This window comes from Protomyctophum bolini (assembly GCF_963924005.1).
Source record: "Protomyctophum bolini genome assembly, chromosome: 11".
NCBI classification, from domain to species: Eukaryota; Metazoa; Chordata; class Actinopteri; order Myctophiformes; family Myctophidae; genus Protomyctophum; species Protomyctophum bolini.
The window spans coordinates 2,989,424-3,007,662 of NC_137872.1; the positions used below are offsets into that span (position 1 = coordinate 2,989,424).

The window sequence follows — 18,239 nt, forward strand, 5'->3', positions numbered from 1 at the left end:
ATTCAACTGATATCCTGCAACTGCCAGGCATTCGATCCAGTGACAGCGGTGGCCGAACGGTTTGCGGAGCGGTCTTGATACCGGAAGGTCGCCAGTTCGAATCCCCGGACCGGCACGTTAAAATTACCACCGCTGAAGTGCCCTTGAGCAAGGCACTGAACCCCTACCATGAAATGTTCTATGAGCAGGGCCTGGCTGTAAACAAGTTATTGAGCTTAGTCCACTTCCCTCGGTAAACAAATAACTTTGCTTTGCTTTGACACTTATGCTTTGAATATTTGAGACAACACAAGTTTTGTGTTTTATCAACCAATGTTCTGGGTCGCAAATTCGTCACAGTGCAACACTTAGTTCAGCTTGGAACCAGTGTGTGCCGTTTTCTCTAGTGCTGTTTTGACAATATGAGGCACTTGATCATCTTGCTGAGAGAATGAGATTAAAGCCCATCATCGCTACAAAATAGAAGTGAGATGCCATGAAGTTTCTGAAGTTGTTGTCCAACAATCTTTGAGCAAATGTTCAGTTGTTGCAGCAGTTGTGACTTTAGGGCTGCACAGACAAACATCCATACCAGGTGGTATACTACAGTATACTGAAGAACATAATTGCCACAAACGTTCTCAGTTTAGCAGAAATTGTGTTGCCATGGTGTTAATTTGACGCGAGGAGACGAGGGACTAGGGGTCACGTCGGAAAGAATTTGCCAAAGCTATGTGTGGCCTTCGGGCTGCTGAGATATGCCAAGTCGAACCTGTGCGTGAAGACGACGAAGTGGTTGAACATCGCCCATTCTCTCTTGTTATGTTGACGAGTGGTGGAGTCCACACTGCATCTTCTTAACGGCCTCCTCTTGTCCTGTAAACATTTTTATTTCACGCAGTTCTATAATTGCACAGCAGCGGATAAGACCGTGAGATTCTTCAATATGGTGAGTGATGCATATGGTTTACTTTGATGGTAGTATTTTTTTGCAAACTAATTTCATGAAATAGTTTCAGAAGTTTTTTTTAAACATATTTCAAAGCACGTTAATTTTAAGTTTTGAAAGGTGAATTTCAATATGGGAATGAAATGAAACGATAGCCTATACCAAATACAGGCTTATAATATAGGCTATAACATTCACTTCACATTCACAGCTTTGATCTAAAATAACTTTCTCTAGTTATTTTTTAAGGGCTTTAAACTCTTTGTTTTTCCTGGACGTCACAGATGCGTTTCTTCACGGCGGTGTCATGGATGCTCCTGGCGCTCGGCGTGTCGGTGGAAGCAGGAAAGTGTCCTCGGGCGTGTATCTGTGACGACTCCAAACTCACCGTCGCCTGTATCGGCAAGAACCTGACCCAGGTTCCACCAACCATAGATGAGGTAAGGATAAATAATATTGTTTTTCTTTTTTCTGCTTGTGTTTTTGTTATTCTCTCTTTTTCCTGTTTTATTTGAATTTACATTTTTTCACATGGTCCCTTTATGATGTGTCTTAACGTACGTGTAAAGCCCTTTGACTTGCCTTATCAAACGCGTGGAAATAAATTAGACTTGCCTTGCCTTTATATTCAGAATCACTTTATTTGTCATTTTCCTACTTGCATACAAAAGAACATGAAATATCGTTTCCCCTCAGTTATTGGCAGTGCAACATGCCGGAAGGAAGGCAGCATTCAGGAGAATTGCTTTTTTCCCGAAGTCTCCTGAACTTGAACACAGTATTTTTGCGTTCAAAATGGGTTCCCGTTCAGAATGGGTTAAGACATTTAGACCTGAGATCAGATTCTATAAAAAAAAAAAAAAGTCTTCTACATCCCGACAGTTCTCTCTCTCTCTCTCTCTCTCTCTCTCTCTCTTATTAGCAGGCAACATTGCAACACTATCTCTCTCTCTGTTTCTGGCGCCCCCTAATGGTACCCTATAGTCATATACTGGTGCTCATGACCACATGGGTGGGTACATACATACATACATACATACTTGACCACATGGGTACATAGGTGTACAAGGACATTGCTGGTTGTAGGAGTGGTTGCACCACTCAAAAATAGCAGACCTACAAGCTCGTAGCGCGCCACTCGGTGGCGCGCTATGAGCTTGTAGATCTGCTATTTTTCTCTCTCTCTCTTATTAGCAGGCAACATTGCAACACTATCTCTCTCTCTGTTTCTGGCGCCCCCTAATGGTACCCTATAGTCATATACTAGCAGACCTACAAGCTCGAGCTACGAGCTTGTAGGTCTGCTATTTTTCGATAGCTAAAGCATATACTAATACTTATATACCGATATCTCATATAATACTAATACTTATATACCTTATATATCTCATTTGGCTGACCCGTTGAAACACTTAAAACCCCATTTATCAGTGACATTATTTTTATTCAAAGTTTTACTGCACTCTCAATCATCATGCACACCCATTCTGTTGTGTTCTTTTAAATATGTGTTATACATTAATGATTAAAAATGCACATTTTGGGTCATTCTTGCCCTGATGAAGACCAGTTTAATGGTCGAAAACAAGGCTTTCCTCCTCTTTGAAAGTACCATGAAAGATGCCCCACCCCCACCCCACGGTGTCTGATATATAATGTACAAATACATTTCACGTTGTTTTTTAATTGAATTAATACCTTGAATCATTGTGATACCAACGACGGAGACACTCTGAAATGACGGCACCAGAAAACACATGGATTATTATTCATGTCATGCTCTTTTATTGTGGAGACTCGGCACAAGTCAGTGAGAGTTGAATCACACGTTCCACTCAACGAGGACATGTTTATTCACGACGTACACACACAGAAGGCCATGCATAATAACATGGGTAGTCGTGCCATAGAAGTGCACCGTATGTGAGCACACATTGTTCACTCGTACCACCGCTTGGCTGATAACGACGCCACTTGGTGTAGTTCACATCGGAGCCATCAGTCCACATCCATCCACCCTCGAAGAAGAAGTCATGCAGTCCAATCCAGGTGGGATCATGCGTTGGGTCACTGTGCTCGATCAGCGTACGGACAAAGGTGTTCTCCGCCTCGCTGTGGATGGACGCCAGCTGGGCATCTTGAGACTGGCAGTTTTTCTCTGCGTCGTTCCAGGTCAGCTGTGTCTGTACGTAAGAGAAGCAGCGACCGTTGAAGCTGAACCAGAACATGGGACAGCTCCCACGCTCCAGCTCAGCAGAGGGACTGGCGTGCACAGGGCCTATGCACACACACAGACACACACACACACACACACACACACACACACACACACACACACACACACACAGGGAGAGAGAGAGAAATAGAGGTGCCAAATGAGAGTGATGCCATAGAAGAACTATTTATGGTTCCAGAAATAAAACGGTTGAGAATAAAAGTATTTAAAGCAAGAGTCAAAACTGGGGTCCTTAAAACCATATTATTATGGAAGCACATGAAACAATACAATAACAATTAATATATTACCTAGCGCCATGAGGCCCAGGAAGCACAGGAGTTGAGGTCTCAGCATTATGTCAGCCTGAGAGGTGGTCTCTGTGTCCGTGGAGATTGGGGGTCGGGGTCTTCTAGAAGGGTGTGTGTCCGTGGAGATCGGGTCGGGGTCTCCTTGAAGGATGGTGTGTTTTGCTGTCTGGGTCTGACTTTTTATGTGCTCCAAACGAGGGTGTTTTCACCGCTGGCATCATTTGATTGGCCGTGACACATTAGCAGCTGTGTAGTTCACACACAGGCAGTGCCATGATGTGTCAGGAGAAAACCTCATATGTTCAAAACTGTTGCTTTTCACCATTAAGTTTATTAATTCAGCAAAAAATAGCAGATCTGCAATGCGACGCGGTTTGAGCTTATATATATATATATGCTTTTCTTTTGCTACTCATGTGACCGATGTAGTATGATTGTGTGTTAATTTATGGGAGAATTATGAAAAATAATTATGGAGATATGAGGATTCTGACCAACAGCAACGGGCAGAATCCTCGTTTGACCCACCTTTACACACACACACGCTTCGTATTTGGCCTGCAGCCCCCCCCCCCCCCCCCCAACACACACACACACACACACACACACACACACGAGAGAGAGAGAGGTAGGGGGGTGATATGATGCAATACATTCTTCAACTGGAGTTTACTGTATTCAAACATAATGCTAACACCAAAAGGGGTTTCCACCTAAAATGGGTTAAAGTGAGCCAGTGACTGAACTGAAGCCCTGGCTTTCATCTAAAAAAAAGTTGGAAATGCTTTTATTTGTATTTCTCTCTTGTCTTAACCTGTTGGTAGATTTATTGTAGAGTGATTGTGTGTATTGACTGATTTGACTTTGAGCAACAAATTATGTTTTATGTTTTTCATATTTTGTGTTCCAGGTATGTTCACTATCTGTAACATGACTTAAATTATGTTATTTTTCTTCTTTTGTCTTCCAGGTATGGCCACCATCTGTAACATGACTTAAATTATGTTATTTTTCTTCTTTTGTCTTCCAGGTATGGCCACCATCTGTAACATGACTTAAATTATGTTATTTTTCTTCTTTTGTCTTCCAGGTATGGCCACCATCTGTAACATTTCACCGCTGGCATCATTTGATTGGCCGTGACACATTAGCAGCTGTGTAGTTCACACACAGGCAGTGCCATGATGTGTCAGGAGAAAACCTCATATGTTCAAAACTGTTGCTTTTCACCATTAAGTTTCACACTTGTTATTGTTTAACTGTTTTTTCATGTTTATCACATTTATATGTATTTTTTATTATGTATTGTATGTGGAACATTTACATTGCCTGTCATTTTTTTTCATTTTATATAACTGAACTACTCATTATCATTGTCGATAATATTCTGATGTTGTCATACAAAAAATGCTTAATAAAAACAGTATTTAAAATAAAATAAAACGTTCCCTCTCACAGGCTTTCAGCCCCTGCCCCTCTCTAACGCTCTCTGCACGTCCCTCTGCGTCTGTCTTCTAGATCACAATAAAAGTCGACCTGAGGAACAACGACCTGCAGGTGCTGCCCAGGGGGGCCTTCCTCCACACGCCGTACCTCACGCACCTCAACCTGCAGCGCAGTAACGTCATGAAGGTGAAGGAGGGAGCGTTCAGGAACCTGGGACGTCTGGTCTCTCTCAACCTGGCCAACAACCACATAGAGATCCTGTTTCAGGTCAGACACATCCAGAGACATCATCGTTCAGGCCTTTTGTTTACTTTGGAAATGAACTTCGATAATACGGTATATAAACAGATCTGCTAATCTGCTAAAGGCCTAAATTATTATGAATTAGGGGTGTCCACACCTTTATACTGCATCACCTCACCCTGTAATGTCTATGTCCTCACCCCAACAGGAGGCCTTCGACGGCCTGTCCTCCCTAAAGGAGCTTCATTTGGACCATAACCGTATAGAGGAGATCCAGCCCGGGGCCTTCACCCAACTGGGCTTCCTCAACATGCTGGATCTGTTTCACAACCAGCTGGTTTATATCCCCAACATGGCCTTCCAGGTACACACACACACACACACACACACACACACACACACACACACACACACACACACACACACCACTCTAACAATGTACAAACATATACACACAGTTCATAATAATAATAATAAACCAGACCGAATCAGCCGTTAGTCTGGCTTATTAGCCAGGCTACGGAGGGGCACCCCGCACGCAGCCATCACCGAGGCGCAGCCAGCACCGGGAGAGAGAGAGCCACACACGGCCAACAGGGAAGCGAAAACAAAACCTGCCGGGCCAGGTGCAGCGAACCAGTGCCGACTGCTTGTGGAGCAGCTTAGCATAGAGCCAAAGGAATCCATTTTGATGTTGATTATTAACCATCCATCTCTGAATAACAACAAACTAAAACAGAGTTTTACCAGAGCGGTTGTCACGGTTGTCACTTCAAGGTTCAAGGTTTCTTTATTTTGTCTCCCAAGGGAGGAATTTGTCTTGGACCCCAAGGACCCGCCCTGCAGCATACAGATACAATACAATACAATACAATACAAACAATACACAATACAAGACAACAAAGGCCCACAGTGACCCGTACAACATTAAAAAACCACACACCAACATACCTAGTGCAGAAGAGGAATTAACACTCATGCAATGTCTCGAATAATTATTCTTAACACAAACTCAAGAAAGAGATGCATATATTGCATATGCACCACGTTTATTATCCGTTATGCTTGACCCTATATGTTACTTCCAGGGCCTGCAGAACATAAAGTGGCTTCGTCTATATGTTACTTCCAGGGCCTGCAGAACATAAAGTGGCTTCGTCTCAGCCATAACTCCATCAACAACCTGGCCATGGAGGCCTTCGCTGGGCTGTTCACCCTGAAACGCCTCAGCCTGGAACACAACGAGCTGCAGTTCTTCCCCACTGAGAGCATGAGCAGGTACAGGAAAAAGCACTCAAATGTTTTACCTAAGTAGTATCCACTATCCAATGTTGTTTTTGGCAGCAAATTTCTATTTTAGTTTAGTCATAGTCTTTGGACTGAAACTTCATTTCGTTTTAGTCACATTTTAGTCACCTGGAATGTCTTAGTGTTGTATGTAAATGTCATAAGATTTAGTTGACTAAAATGTATTTTGGCGGGTCTTGAATCTTGATGCCATCGTAATGAGTGTTTTTACACTTGCTGAAAATAGCCGATCTACAAGGTTGCAAAGTGCTTCACAAAGAATAAAAACAACTGCAGTGCAAACCATACACAAAAGTTAACATTTTACAATAATAAAATCAGCTATTTTCAGCATGCAACCAAGTGTAAAATGACTGGATCTCTTGTCCACTAGTCCCTTCCTAACATTTTAGTCTAGTTTTTATTTGTCGACGAAATTGTCAGTATATTTAGTCTTAGTTTTAGTCATCGTAGCTTAAGTTTTCATTTAGTTTTTCATTTGTTTTTGTCAGTGAAAATAGGTAGTCGACGAACATTTTTCGTCATTGCAGGGTGATATGAAGCAAGGATAACCATTGCAGGGTGATATGAAGCAAGGATAACCATTGCAGGGTGATATGAAGCAAGGATAACCATTGCAGGGTGATATGAAGCAAGGATAACCATTGCAGGGTGATATGAAGCAAGGATAACCATTGCAGGGTGATATGAAGCAAGGATAACCATTGCAGGGTGATATGAAGCAAGGATAACCATTGCAGGAAGGCATGGACAGAAATGACACGTGGTGTCGGACAGTGTTGTTTTCGTCTACTAAAACTAAGACGAGTGCTTTATCGTTTGTTTCTGTGCGTTTGTTAAAGACTTCAGGTCACACGTCTGGACATGAGCTACAACCCCATGAGCTACCTAGGGGAGGGGTCTGTCTCCATGCCAAAGCTCACACACCTCTACCTGGACAACATGTCCCTCCAGGACCTCTCAGAATCTGCCCTGTTCGAGGCTCCTCTTCTCTCCCATCTGGACCTCAGCCACAACCAGTTACGTTACCTGGAGCCGCTCTCGGGCCCCAAGGAACTGGCTCGACTCAACCTCACTGGTAATATATGTTTGGTGTATATATGGTATGTATATATGTATGGTATATACATGGTCGTGCTTTATTGCACATACAGTACATTGCACATTCTATAAATGTGTTAACCCATTTAGACCTGAGGACGATTCTACAAATGCTTTCTAAATCCTGACAGTTTTCTGAAAAACCCATGTTGTCATTCTCAAACTATTTAATTTCAAGGATCCACAAGATTATGTAATTGGCTGCCGACCCACATTTGAAAATATGTTGTTCCAGGGACCTCCCCAGAAGCAAAGATTTGAGTTAAAAATGTTGGCTCTGAAAGAATATGTATTCAAAGATTTTATTATACAGTGGTATAATATACCAACATATTATCCAATGTATTGTAGCATTTTCTGAAATTGTGTCTATCTATTCTAAAGTATGAGTAGTAATAAGTAAGCTTTTTTCTAAATTAACTTTTATTTCTGTATAAGAAAAATACATCTGGCACAGTATACGTGATATCAACTACCTGTATTCTTCTTGATGTTTTCCAAAGGCAATCCCATCTATTGTAACTGCTTCATGAGGCCCTTGAAGCTGTGGGCCCGACGCAGCCGTGTGAAGCTGCTGGGGGCCTGCTCGGGGCCCGCTCATCTCTCAGACGAGCCCCTGGAGGCCGTGGGGCCCATGGAGCTGCGCTGCCGCAGCAGAGAGGAGACGCTGAAGGAGGAGTTTGACGAGCAAGAGGACAAGAGAGAAAGTGCCGCCAAGCCCACCGTCAAGCCCAAGAAGAAAGTCAAGTGCCCGGGAAACTGTGACTGTGACGTGAGTGGCGTCACTCATTGATTGATTGATTGATTGAAATATTTATTAACAGTTTGCAGAATTACATTACATTTCAAGCACAAACTCAATACAAAGACTGTTAACTGTGAGTGGACGACCCAATTAAGCATTGCACTTGTTTACAACAGGGTCCACCTTGTTCAATTCATCAAAACATTTAGAGACGTACAAATAGACACTTCATTAAAGTCAAAGAACAGAACAGGAATTCATCATAAAGGAGGTGAAAAGGGAAAATAAACATATACAGTGAGGGGAAAGGGGGGTGACTCATCATTAGGCGTAATTACTACTGTTTTGTATGACACCGCTGAAAATGTTTTTAAAAAAGTGACGCAATGCGGTAAAGTAAAGCAAATCAGTGTCTGCTGTTGGTAGTTATACTGATTTTCATCATTTCACACCAGCATTGAGTTCCAGGAGGAGTCAGCCCTCAACAATCTGCTCAAGGGGCATTATTTATTTTTGTATATATCTATTTTTGTTTTGAGGGGCGCTAGCCCCTCCTATATACAGCTTTTGTCCCCACACGTCTCATATTTGCCATTGACAATGGAAGGAGAAATTAGGTCATATGTGTGCCTCAAATATGACATACATTTGTGGCAACACAAACATTAAATGCCGTCGAAAATGAAGGGAAAAGTTACGTCATATGTAGACGAGCAAATCGGCAAACCAATCACATAAATTCAGTTGTTCATGAGATGATGTATGATGATAAGAGCGCCCCTCACTTCACACGGGTGTGATTTTTTTAAATCAATTAAATTCCAAAACAATAATGAATATAGCTGTTGTGACAATGGCTCTGCAGAGGGCTGATGTTACCTTGACAGACAGACAGACAGACAGACAGACAGACATAACAGTAACTTTATATAACATAATGATCTTTCTCAGGTCGACGCCCACCACGCCACATGTGAAGGCCGCGGTCACACCAAAGTCCCACGGGGCTTCCATCGCAAAACGCAGCTCCTCGACCTCCGCAGCAACCACTTCCACCACCTCCCCGGCAACAGCTTCCCCGGCACCGGCCAGGTCGTGTCCCTCCACCTGGAGTTCTGTCAGATCCACGAGGTCGACGCTGGCGCCTTCCGGGGAATGAAAGCTCTGGTCTACTTATATCTGTCGGACAACGACCTCACAGCTCTGGGCCCCAACACGTTCACGGGAGCTCCCGGTCTCCTTTACCTACACATAGAAGGGAACCGGCTGGCCACGTTTCCTGGATCAGGTACAGTTGCCACTCAGGTCAGGTCTGGCTAGACATATAGAATAATAAATATAGAAGCTATATAATGGGCTGTATTTTGCGTGTCTTAAGTACCAGGTCTTATTCCCTAACTTGAGTAAACTAAAGACCTGGAGGCGTGATCAATGCTCTTTGGCCACTCAGAATAGCCAAATGGCATTGATCACGCCTCCAGGTCTTTAGTTTACTCAAGTTAGGGAATAAGACCTGGTACTTAACACACGCAAAATACAGCCCTAGAATATAAACAAACTAGTCTTGTCTGTATTTCTTTCTTCCTGAATTCCTGCCTGTCTTGTCTCGATCTCTTTCTGACCTGTAGCTCTGGTGACCCTGCCTGCGTTACATGTGTTACACCTGGAGAAAAATGCCATCTCCAAACTAGAGCCTGCTGGTTTGCTGTCCTCGACGGGCCCCAACCTCAGAGGGCTCTACCTGACCAACAACACCATAACGGCCATCGCCAACGATGCCCTGGACTCTGCCTACCTGGAAACACTTCACCTTGATTCCAATAAGCTCACCGAAGTGCCCACTAAGGCTCTGTCCAAGGCTTCCAGTCTGGAGGAGTTGAACCTATCGAGGAATCCAATGCCCTGGGTGGGACCACATGCATTCCAACCTATATCCGACAGCTTGAGAAGGCTATACATGGAGGAGATGGGTATAGAGAAGTTAAGTACCCCTAAACTTAACACTGTGCTGCTGTGCACAGTTTCACTAAGTCTGATTCATCCAAAACATTCTGAGAAACATACCTCTGGAGTCTGCTCTCCTCCGACTCGCCTCCTTTCATTGTTTCTTCTTGCTCTATTCACCTCCCTCTCCCTCCTCCGCTCTTCAACTTAAAAACATTCTCTTTTCTATTTCTCCTTTCTTTTTTTTCCTCCATCATTTATTTTTAGCGTTTTATTTACATAGACACAAGGACAACACAGCAGACTTACATACAAGACAGTTACTTACATAAAAACAACAATGAAGAAACAAAGAAAAAAAGAGAAATAAAAGAGAAAAGAAAAAATAATAATAATTTCCAAGTGGTACATGGGTTGTGTAATGCATGTGTGCACGTTAAGGTGGGTTCCGTCCTACACAGAATCAAATGCACTCTTCGATGTGATCCAAAAATATTTCTCCTTTCTATGGACTGGCATAATAATAACAGACTCTCTCACACGACTAGATGTCCAGGGACTCATTGGCAGGGCTGGAGTCTGGCCTGAGGGTTCTGTCTATTCAAGGGAACCAGCTAGGAGACGTTCCTGACCTGAGGCCTTTCACCAGCCTGGAGATGGTCCATCTACAGGACAACCCCCTGCAGTGTGACTGTCCTCTGCTAAGGTCAGTGTTCACCAACTGCTCCGTCCTGACCCGAAGAGGCTTCTACAGGCCAAGCGACATTACCACTGTTCGTCTCCCATAGTCTTTAGTTAGTAGTAAAAATGCACTAGTTAAATTTGATAAAAACTAGAGTTTACTGATTGTATTTTTGTATTTCTAATACAATTGTTTTTATTCTTTTGTCCTTAAAAGCGACTTTGAGTACCTTGAAAAGCGCGATATGATTATGAATCGTATGCATTATTATTATTATTCTCAGTCTATGTTTTCCTGCTATCTACTTTCTTACTGACTTATACTGACACAGGCCACTTGACGTACCAGACATATGTTTGTTTGTTTGTTTGATTGATTGATTGATTGAAATATTTATTAACAGTTTGCAGAATTACAGTACAATTCAAGCACAACTCAATACACTTGGCATTACACAAGGCATTACACTTGTTTACAAGAGGGTCCACCTTGTTCAATTCATCAAAACATTTAGAGACGTACAAATAGACACTTCTATAAAGCCAAAGAACAGAACGGGAATTCGTCATAATTAATTAGTTCTGTCCGGTGGCCCGGTGGGCAGACCAATGAATGGGCCGGTGCGACGGAGTGGGCCGGATATGAGTGCCGCTTATTGGTGGGCCGGTCTGGGTCAAATGTCAGGCCGGGCCACATTTTTGACCCATTCCACCTCTGCTTATACTGACTATATTGACTTAACTTCCTTTCTCTCTTTTTCTCAGATGGATGGAGAATGTAACTCTGGAGGTGACGGCCACCTGCGGTCATCCCCCTGAGCTCAGAGGTCAAAGCATCCGGGATGTCGTCGTCACCAAGGCCTGTCCACTAGACAAGGAGCCAGTGACTGTCATCAAGGCCCCAAAACCCAATAAACCCAAACCCACTCTCGTAAAGATCTCTCCAGGCAAAGCCAAGCCAACCAGGAGGGGGAAGCCTCCCCAAAAAAACAAAGTCAAGAAGCGTAAAGCACCACCACCGCTAACCAAAAACAACAAGGAGAAGAAGACAGTGTAATACAAGTCCACACCCACAACACCAGAGGGAGTGCAACAAACCATGTACAACCCAGATTCGGCACAAACAAGGGACTCAATTATTTTCGCTCCTATGCCACCAAAATGTGGAACGCCCTACCAACAGTCATTAAGACATGTGAATCCCTTGACTCCTTCAAAACCGCTCTCAAAGGGCATCTACGGACGGCTGCAATTCGAAACTGGCCCCCGTAAAATCTGAATCCCCCCCCCACCGCCCCCCCCCCCCTTTTCCCCCTCACTGTATATGTTTCTTTTCCCTTTTTGCTTCCTTTATGATGAATTCCTGTTCTGTTCTTTAACTACATAGAAGTGTCTATTTGTAGTCTCTAAATGTTTTGATGAATTGAACATGGTGGACCCTCTTGTAAACAAGTGTAATGCTTAATTGGGTCGTCCACTCACAGTTAACAGTCGTTGTATTGAGTTTGTGCTTGACATAAATAATAAATATTTCAATCAATACAGAAGTATAATTCTGTATGGGAATTAATTCATATAATCTGTTTCTATAGTTGTAATCTTTTGTGCTTTAATTCAAACGAGCTCAAACTAAATGACTATCAAGTAACAGAATATTTGTATGCCGTGTTGTTGAATTGAATACATCGGACCACAATGAAAATGCTGTTTGAATTTCTGACTAAAGTATTCAATAAATCAAAATACAGTCTGTAATGTCATTTCTTAACAATAGATGGCAGCAGCCAGCAGGTTTATGAAACAGTTTATGGATAGCATACCATGCCATGAACATGTGCGATTTGTTTTTGTGTGATGGTGTTTTCTTAAGTTTGTAACACTCTGCACGCTCTTAAAACGTGACGGTAAATACTCCGGTATAATAAAAAATCTCGATATGGGCATGCCCTTATTTGTACATTAATAAATGATAAAAGGTTTTGTGCGACTGCAGCGGTTCTATGGTGTAATGGTTAGCACTCTGGACTCTGAATCCAGCGATCCGAGTTCAAATCTCGGTAGAACCTGACTTTTTAACTTCTAACAACCAACCAGTGTCAACATCCACATTCATAAATGCACGAATAACACAGAAAAGTGCCAAATCTGAACCACAGAGTTATAAATAACAACAACCCCAAATGTGCCGACCGAAAATGTAATCCCAACATCCCCTTTAAAACACATGGGTAGCGTTTCCGGTCCGTATCGTCACGCTGATTGGTCGACAGCTCTTAAGAGGAGAATATTGCTTTCGTCAAAATGGCAGCAGCAGCGATGGATGTTGATACGCCAAGCGGCGCAAACAGCGGAGCTAGCAAGAAGCGCTTTGAAGTGAAGAAGGTGAAGTTTGTCTGACGTTTTATTTCATTTAATTGGGTTAAAGCGTAAAGCAATGTTTTATGCGCAGAACAGTGTTGGTTCGGGTCTCGATAACCACGCGCGTGCCCAATAAGAACACAATGTAGTGTTCGGCGTGCTAACTTCAACTAGCTTTGTTAGCATGAATGTGCACATCGTCAAGTGCAAGTTCGTTTGAATGAATGCAAAACATATGTATGTCATTTGTTATATATGTTAACATTAACAATGTTATTTCATAAAATCGAGAATTGACCCTTGGTTAAGCTGAATGTTTTACATTAGTTCATATCTCTCTAGTGGCCACGCTGACTTAAGACGATTAATTAATGCGATTATTGTGCTAGCTTAGCCACTTCCTCTTCAATGTGAACGCACCTTGTTTGGCACCTGGCGACATTGTTATATCTGTTCGTTTCGTCTGTGACTTTAGAATATCAACATATCGGTTTATATAATGTACTACTGCTACACAAGACTATACAACCAGTAAATGTAGACTAACTACTATGTATATTAAATAATATCCATTCTATTGTATGTCTTTCCCATGTGAGGTACAGTTCTTGTGCCGCCTGGCAGGGCATTGATTGGCGAATGTGTTTAATAATGTAATGTATTTTTATCTTTATTCTGCTTCTCAAACAGTGGAATGCTGTGGCATTGTGGGCCTGGGACATTGTAGTGGACAACTGTGCCATCTGCCGCAATCACATCATGGATCTCTGTGAGTTCACTTTACTTTCAGTGAAAGTTGATGCTAGGTTTGACAGTGTCATCTTTTGATTGAAAAAACCTACCTTTCAATATTCAGTGAATAGTTTAATATTCAGCACATTTATGTTGTAGGACGACCTCTGGGGGTCTCTGCGTCATGATGTTTGGACTGTGTATTTACATGGAATTTATATTCAAGAAATAATGGTGTTTTCAGACAGTATTTTGAGCCTTGTTTCCTCTTTTCTCCCCTCAGGTATAGAGTGCCAGGCCAACCAAGCCTCGGCCACATCCGAGGAGTGCACTGTTGCCTGGGGCGTCTGCAATGTGAGTGAGATTGATTGATTGCACACACTGTTGAGCGACTATGAGAGATATAGATGTATAAATAAGTCGCTGAGAGGCGATGGGATGGGCCGGGTTGTCAGACGCGCTCCAAACAAAGGGATCTCGCTGGGTCCAAAATAATGCGTTAAATGTGTTTTATTGAAAGTAGGTACATAACTGAAACGGTGCTCAAACATAAAGAAAATAAGTCACAGCGATCCAACTTAGATAAAGTAAATAAATAAAGTAAATAAAGCGGTCAACAAAAGTGCGGCTTCCCACGCACCCCCTCTCTCTCACTGTGTGAAACAGGTGAACTATGGGTGAAGTATTCAACGAAACAGGTCCGCCCCTCTGCCTGTCAATCAACCACATTAATCACCCGTGACAGCCCACTCATTGAACTCATCGCACATCATTTCCAATTCATGGCTCTTACACACACACTTCTTCCTTCCATGATTAGATTTTAGGGTGAAAACAAGATCTCTTGATACATAACGCCGGGGCTCCACCAAACTCGTTCCGTCGCGTGCGTCAAAAAACGAACCGGGGCAATTTTAATGCATTCACGCAGCGCGGGCAGTGGAGCCACCCTTCATTGATTTTAAAAAGGGAACATTCCCTGACGACGGTGACGGAGAGGTGACGCTGAAGTGCCCGGTGGAGCCCCGGTGTAAGTCAGTGCTTATTTTTAGTGGTTCATCTATTAAAATGACCCCTGAAGTGAAAATGTATTGTATTTAATATTTACTTTTTTCACAGCACGCTTTCCACTTCCACTGTATTTCTCGCTGGCTGAAGACCAGACAGGTGTGCCCTCTAGACAACAGGGAATGGGAGTTTCAGAAGTGAGTATTGTTGTTCTAGTGAAATTAAGATGGCTTTATTTATGGAGAAGTGAGCTGTGGTTATCAGGTTTTTAGTCATATAGTCCCCTGTACTATTTATGCAAACCTTATATATGAGAATCATGTCTATTTTAAGAGCACTGTAGAATGCTGTTTATTGTTTAATGTAGTGGGTAGAACATGCTATCACTGCTGGAGTAAATATTAGTCCTCTATTATGTGTTCAGGAGCTCTGTGATTTTTTTTAAATTTGCTTGCCCACAGATGAGAGAATATGATGTATAAACTTTGTACTGACGGTGCATCCTCTTGTACCCTTCCCCCTCTTTTCGTTGTACAGGTATGGACACTAACCTAACTGAAAACACTGGACCACTTCTTGACATTCTTCTCAGTGTCTCAGACTATTTCGTTCCCCCCAGTTTATGGTTATGCCCCCCCCCCTATTGTCATCCCTCACATTTGCAGATGTTTTAAACGCTTTTTCTAAGTTTGGTTTGCTGCAAGTTAAGTATGGTAAAGGAATAAACATCTGATCTACCACAACGTTGTTTAAATGAAGTAATTATTCTATTTCGAGTCTCATGCAGGTGTGGTGGTCCCTTATATCTATGACTCTAAAGCAGTGGCTGTACGTTTTCCAGCAGCTGTTCTAATCTTACCCATGCATTGAATTTAACATTTCCCAGGGCTTGTGAAGCTCCATTGTATTAGCTTTCCATTTATTGACCAACAAACTGACTGCCGAGCTCTACGAGCGAGATGCTGATGTGTACTAACTCATACAGTATGAGATGCTGATGTGTACTAACTCATACAGTATGATTCTGATGTGTACTAACTCAGTATGGGTCGTGCTTGACGGGTGTGCCTCCATCCATGCAGCGTTGCCAGTGTCTTGTACAGAGTAGCCCATGTTCCAACGGAAGCTGTTTTTAGGCAGATGAGTAAATGGACTAATTGCTTTACTAGTGCAGACTGAAATGTAAGGGTCACTAACGCTACTATGGAATTCCCAATAGACTCCTAACTTTTGTTAGATACCCATAACGGCACCTAATGCTTGCAGGTCACTCTTGTTTGGAACCAGAAGCAACATTATGATGCCGACGGCTAAAATGGCTTGCAAATAAGTTACACGTATGCTGTAGTGTAGAACATCTACAGATTTGTGTCTGGGGTATCATACTTTATTTTTCTCCCCCGGTTCGTTCATGGTTACAGTAGTTTGTGCTGTTACTTTGTCTTATTTGCACAACATAAGTTTGATCATTTAGGCTGTGGTGTATTAAAGTTCTCCATTGTATTCTACCACATCCCATCACTGCATGACTGTTCAGTTATGTGCCATTGGGACTGGTGATACTGTATGAATCTGCAAACATTAAAACCTTCCAAGTTCCGTCTACTCTACTAAAATCTATTTGCCAAAATAGCAGATCTCCATGTTCACAATTTGTGTCGGTGCGACGCACTGAGCTTCTCGATTGGCTTTTTGCCAAATTCCCTGCCCTTCAGAATAGGCATGCTAGGGTTTAAGTTCTTAATACTATACCCTAATCCCTCAAAACAGATTCTTCTCAGGGGGACAAAAATCTTAATGTTCTCAGTGAACATATACAGATTATTAGGAGGCGATAGATAGCCTGTGTATTTTAATATCCGTGTCAAATAAATTAACCACCCTTTACAAAAATAGTGAAATAGCAAATCAAGTGCCTCAGTGCTTAATTAAATTAGCTTGATTAAAAATAAATCAAATGTACCTGATGAGCCCTAAATGGGGATCAATTCATCTAATAAAATTACATTATCGATTTTAATTTGAACTATTGCACCTCTATTACAGTTCCTTTCAATATTCCTGCACACAATGGATAACGACTTTCTCTATGCCACCTTTCTTTATACAAGATGAAAAATAGAGTCTGCAACACTGGTATGAAAATCGGCTCCACTGGTTTAAACCAGTGGAGCTGAGTTTCATACCAGTGTTGCAGACTCTATTTTTCATCTTGTACTGCCTTTTTGTCTAGCACCTGGGCTAGAGTGGAGGTGCATGCTCTATTTCCTTTGTTACCTTTCTTTATACAGCCATGGTGTCACTGTCAACAGTCTTGACAGGAGTTTGTTTGGCTGGAGCAAATTAATATGTGTTGCTTTGACTCAGTCACATGTTATAATGTGATAATCCTGATTACGGTAGCTGGTGGTCAGTGGCCTGGTCTGGCCTCTTGGGCCTCAGACACTGCCTGCCCTGGTTTATACTTCTAAGTGCAAGCCACAGATTACTAGTGCTATATTATGGCCCACGCATACTTAAAAGGATAAGAGAACCCACAGAGGATTAGCAGCATGCCTCTGGTCAGGATATTAAAGTAGTTCATATATATATATACACACACACTTGGTTGCACCAGAATAGAGGGTATGTGCATGCTTATAGTGAATGGCACATCGAGTGGCAAAGCAACATGCGAAGTGAGTTTAACATTGTTTAACGTTGTTTAATGCAATCAGATTTCAGACTTTTCTGTTTGGATGTCTGGGCTGTCGAGGCCAGAAAGTAGTTTTTTTGCCACTCTGTAGGCGTTCCTGCATAACTTCCTGGTTTGATGATGATGTCACGCGCATACTCTCTATTGTCCAAATTTTGAATGGGATTTAAATTTGTACATAAAAGAGGCATCATCTACCTTTTTAGCTCGAGACCCGAAATAGTTCACACTTCCAGGATGGGACCAAAAATAATCTACAAGCTCAAAATGCACTGCATACAATCACTACGAGCCTACTTACATAAAAAAATTTATGGAATTTCTTAATTTTGTTGATCTATGTCTATGTATGTCTGCACTGCATGCTAGTCTGTTGCAGTGAGAAAAAAAGTTGGATCTTGGAATGTGGACCAGACTAAAACGAATTAAATGAAAACATCTTTAGGTACTATCCACATAGGCTATACGTATGCATTTCTTTGGTTTGGAGGAACAAAACCAAAAAACCTGAAAATATTCCACAC

The 18,239-nt window shown here is 42.2% G+C and overlaps 2 protein-coding genes and 1 long non-coding RNA gene across 4 annotated transcripts; 2 read left to right on the forward strand and 1 right to left on the reverse strand.

Annotated features, from left to right (window-relative positions):
• Positions 1-1,212: 1,212 nt before the first annotated feature.
• Positions 1,213-11,979, forward strand: chadla (chondroadherin-like a; the record flags this gene model as incomplete). The annotated part of the gene is made up of 10 exons (XM_080776459.1): positions 1,213-1,368; positions 4,973-5,167; positions 5,352-5,507; positions 6,276-6,421; positions 7,294-7,529; positions 8,056-8,324; positions 9,249-9,585; positions 9,926-10,278; positions 10,790-10,947; positions 11,688-11,979. The coding sequence occupies 10 exons, from the start codon at positions 1,213-1,215 to the stop codon at positions 11,977-11,979; spliced, it is 2,298 nt and encodes a 765-aa protein (XP_080632585.1).
• LOC308323760 lies at positions 2,691-3,591 on the reverse strand. Its single transcript, XR_013964839.1, has 2 exons — positions 3,455-3,591; positions 2,691-3,206 (listed from the first exon to the last, which is right to left on the reverse strand). It is a non-coding gene; the product is annotated as an uncharacterized lncRNA (long non-coding RNA).
• Positions 11,980-13,189: 1,210 nt separating the features above from the next.
• Positions 13,190-15,763, forward strand: rbx1 (ring-box 1, E3 ubiquitin protein ligase; the record flags this gene model as incomplete). 2 transcript variants are annotated; one of them, XM_080776144.1, is made up of 5 exons in its annotated part: positions 13,190-13,304; positions 13,971-14,049; positions 14,296-14,366; positions 15,132-15,217; positions 15,558-15,763. In XM_080776144.1, the coding sequence occupies exons 1-5, from the start codon at positions 13,224-13,226 to the stop codon at positions 15,568-15,570; spliced, it is 330 nt and encodes a 109-aa protein (XP_080632270.1). In that variant the 5' UTR covers positions 13,190-13,223. The 2 variants fall into 2 exon arrangements, with proteins under 2 accessions (XP_080632270.1, XP_080632271.1); XM_080776145.1 differs by lacking the exon at positions 15,558-15,763 and having other exon boundaries at positions 15,132-15,221.
• Between the last annotated feature and the right edge of the window lie 2,476 nt (positions 15,764-18,239).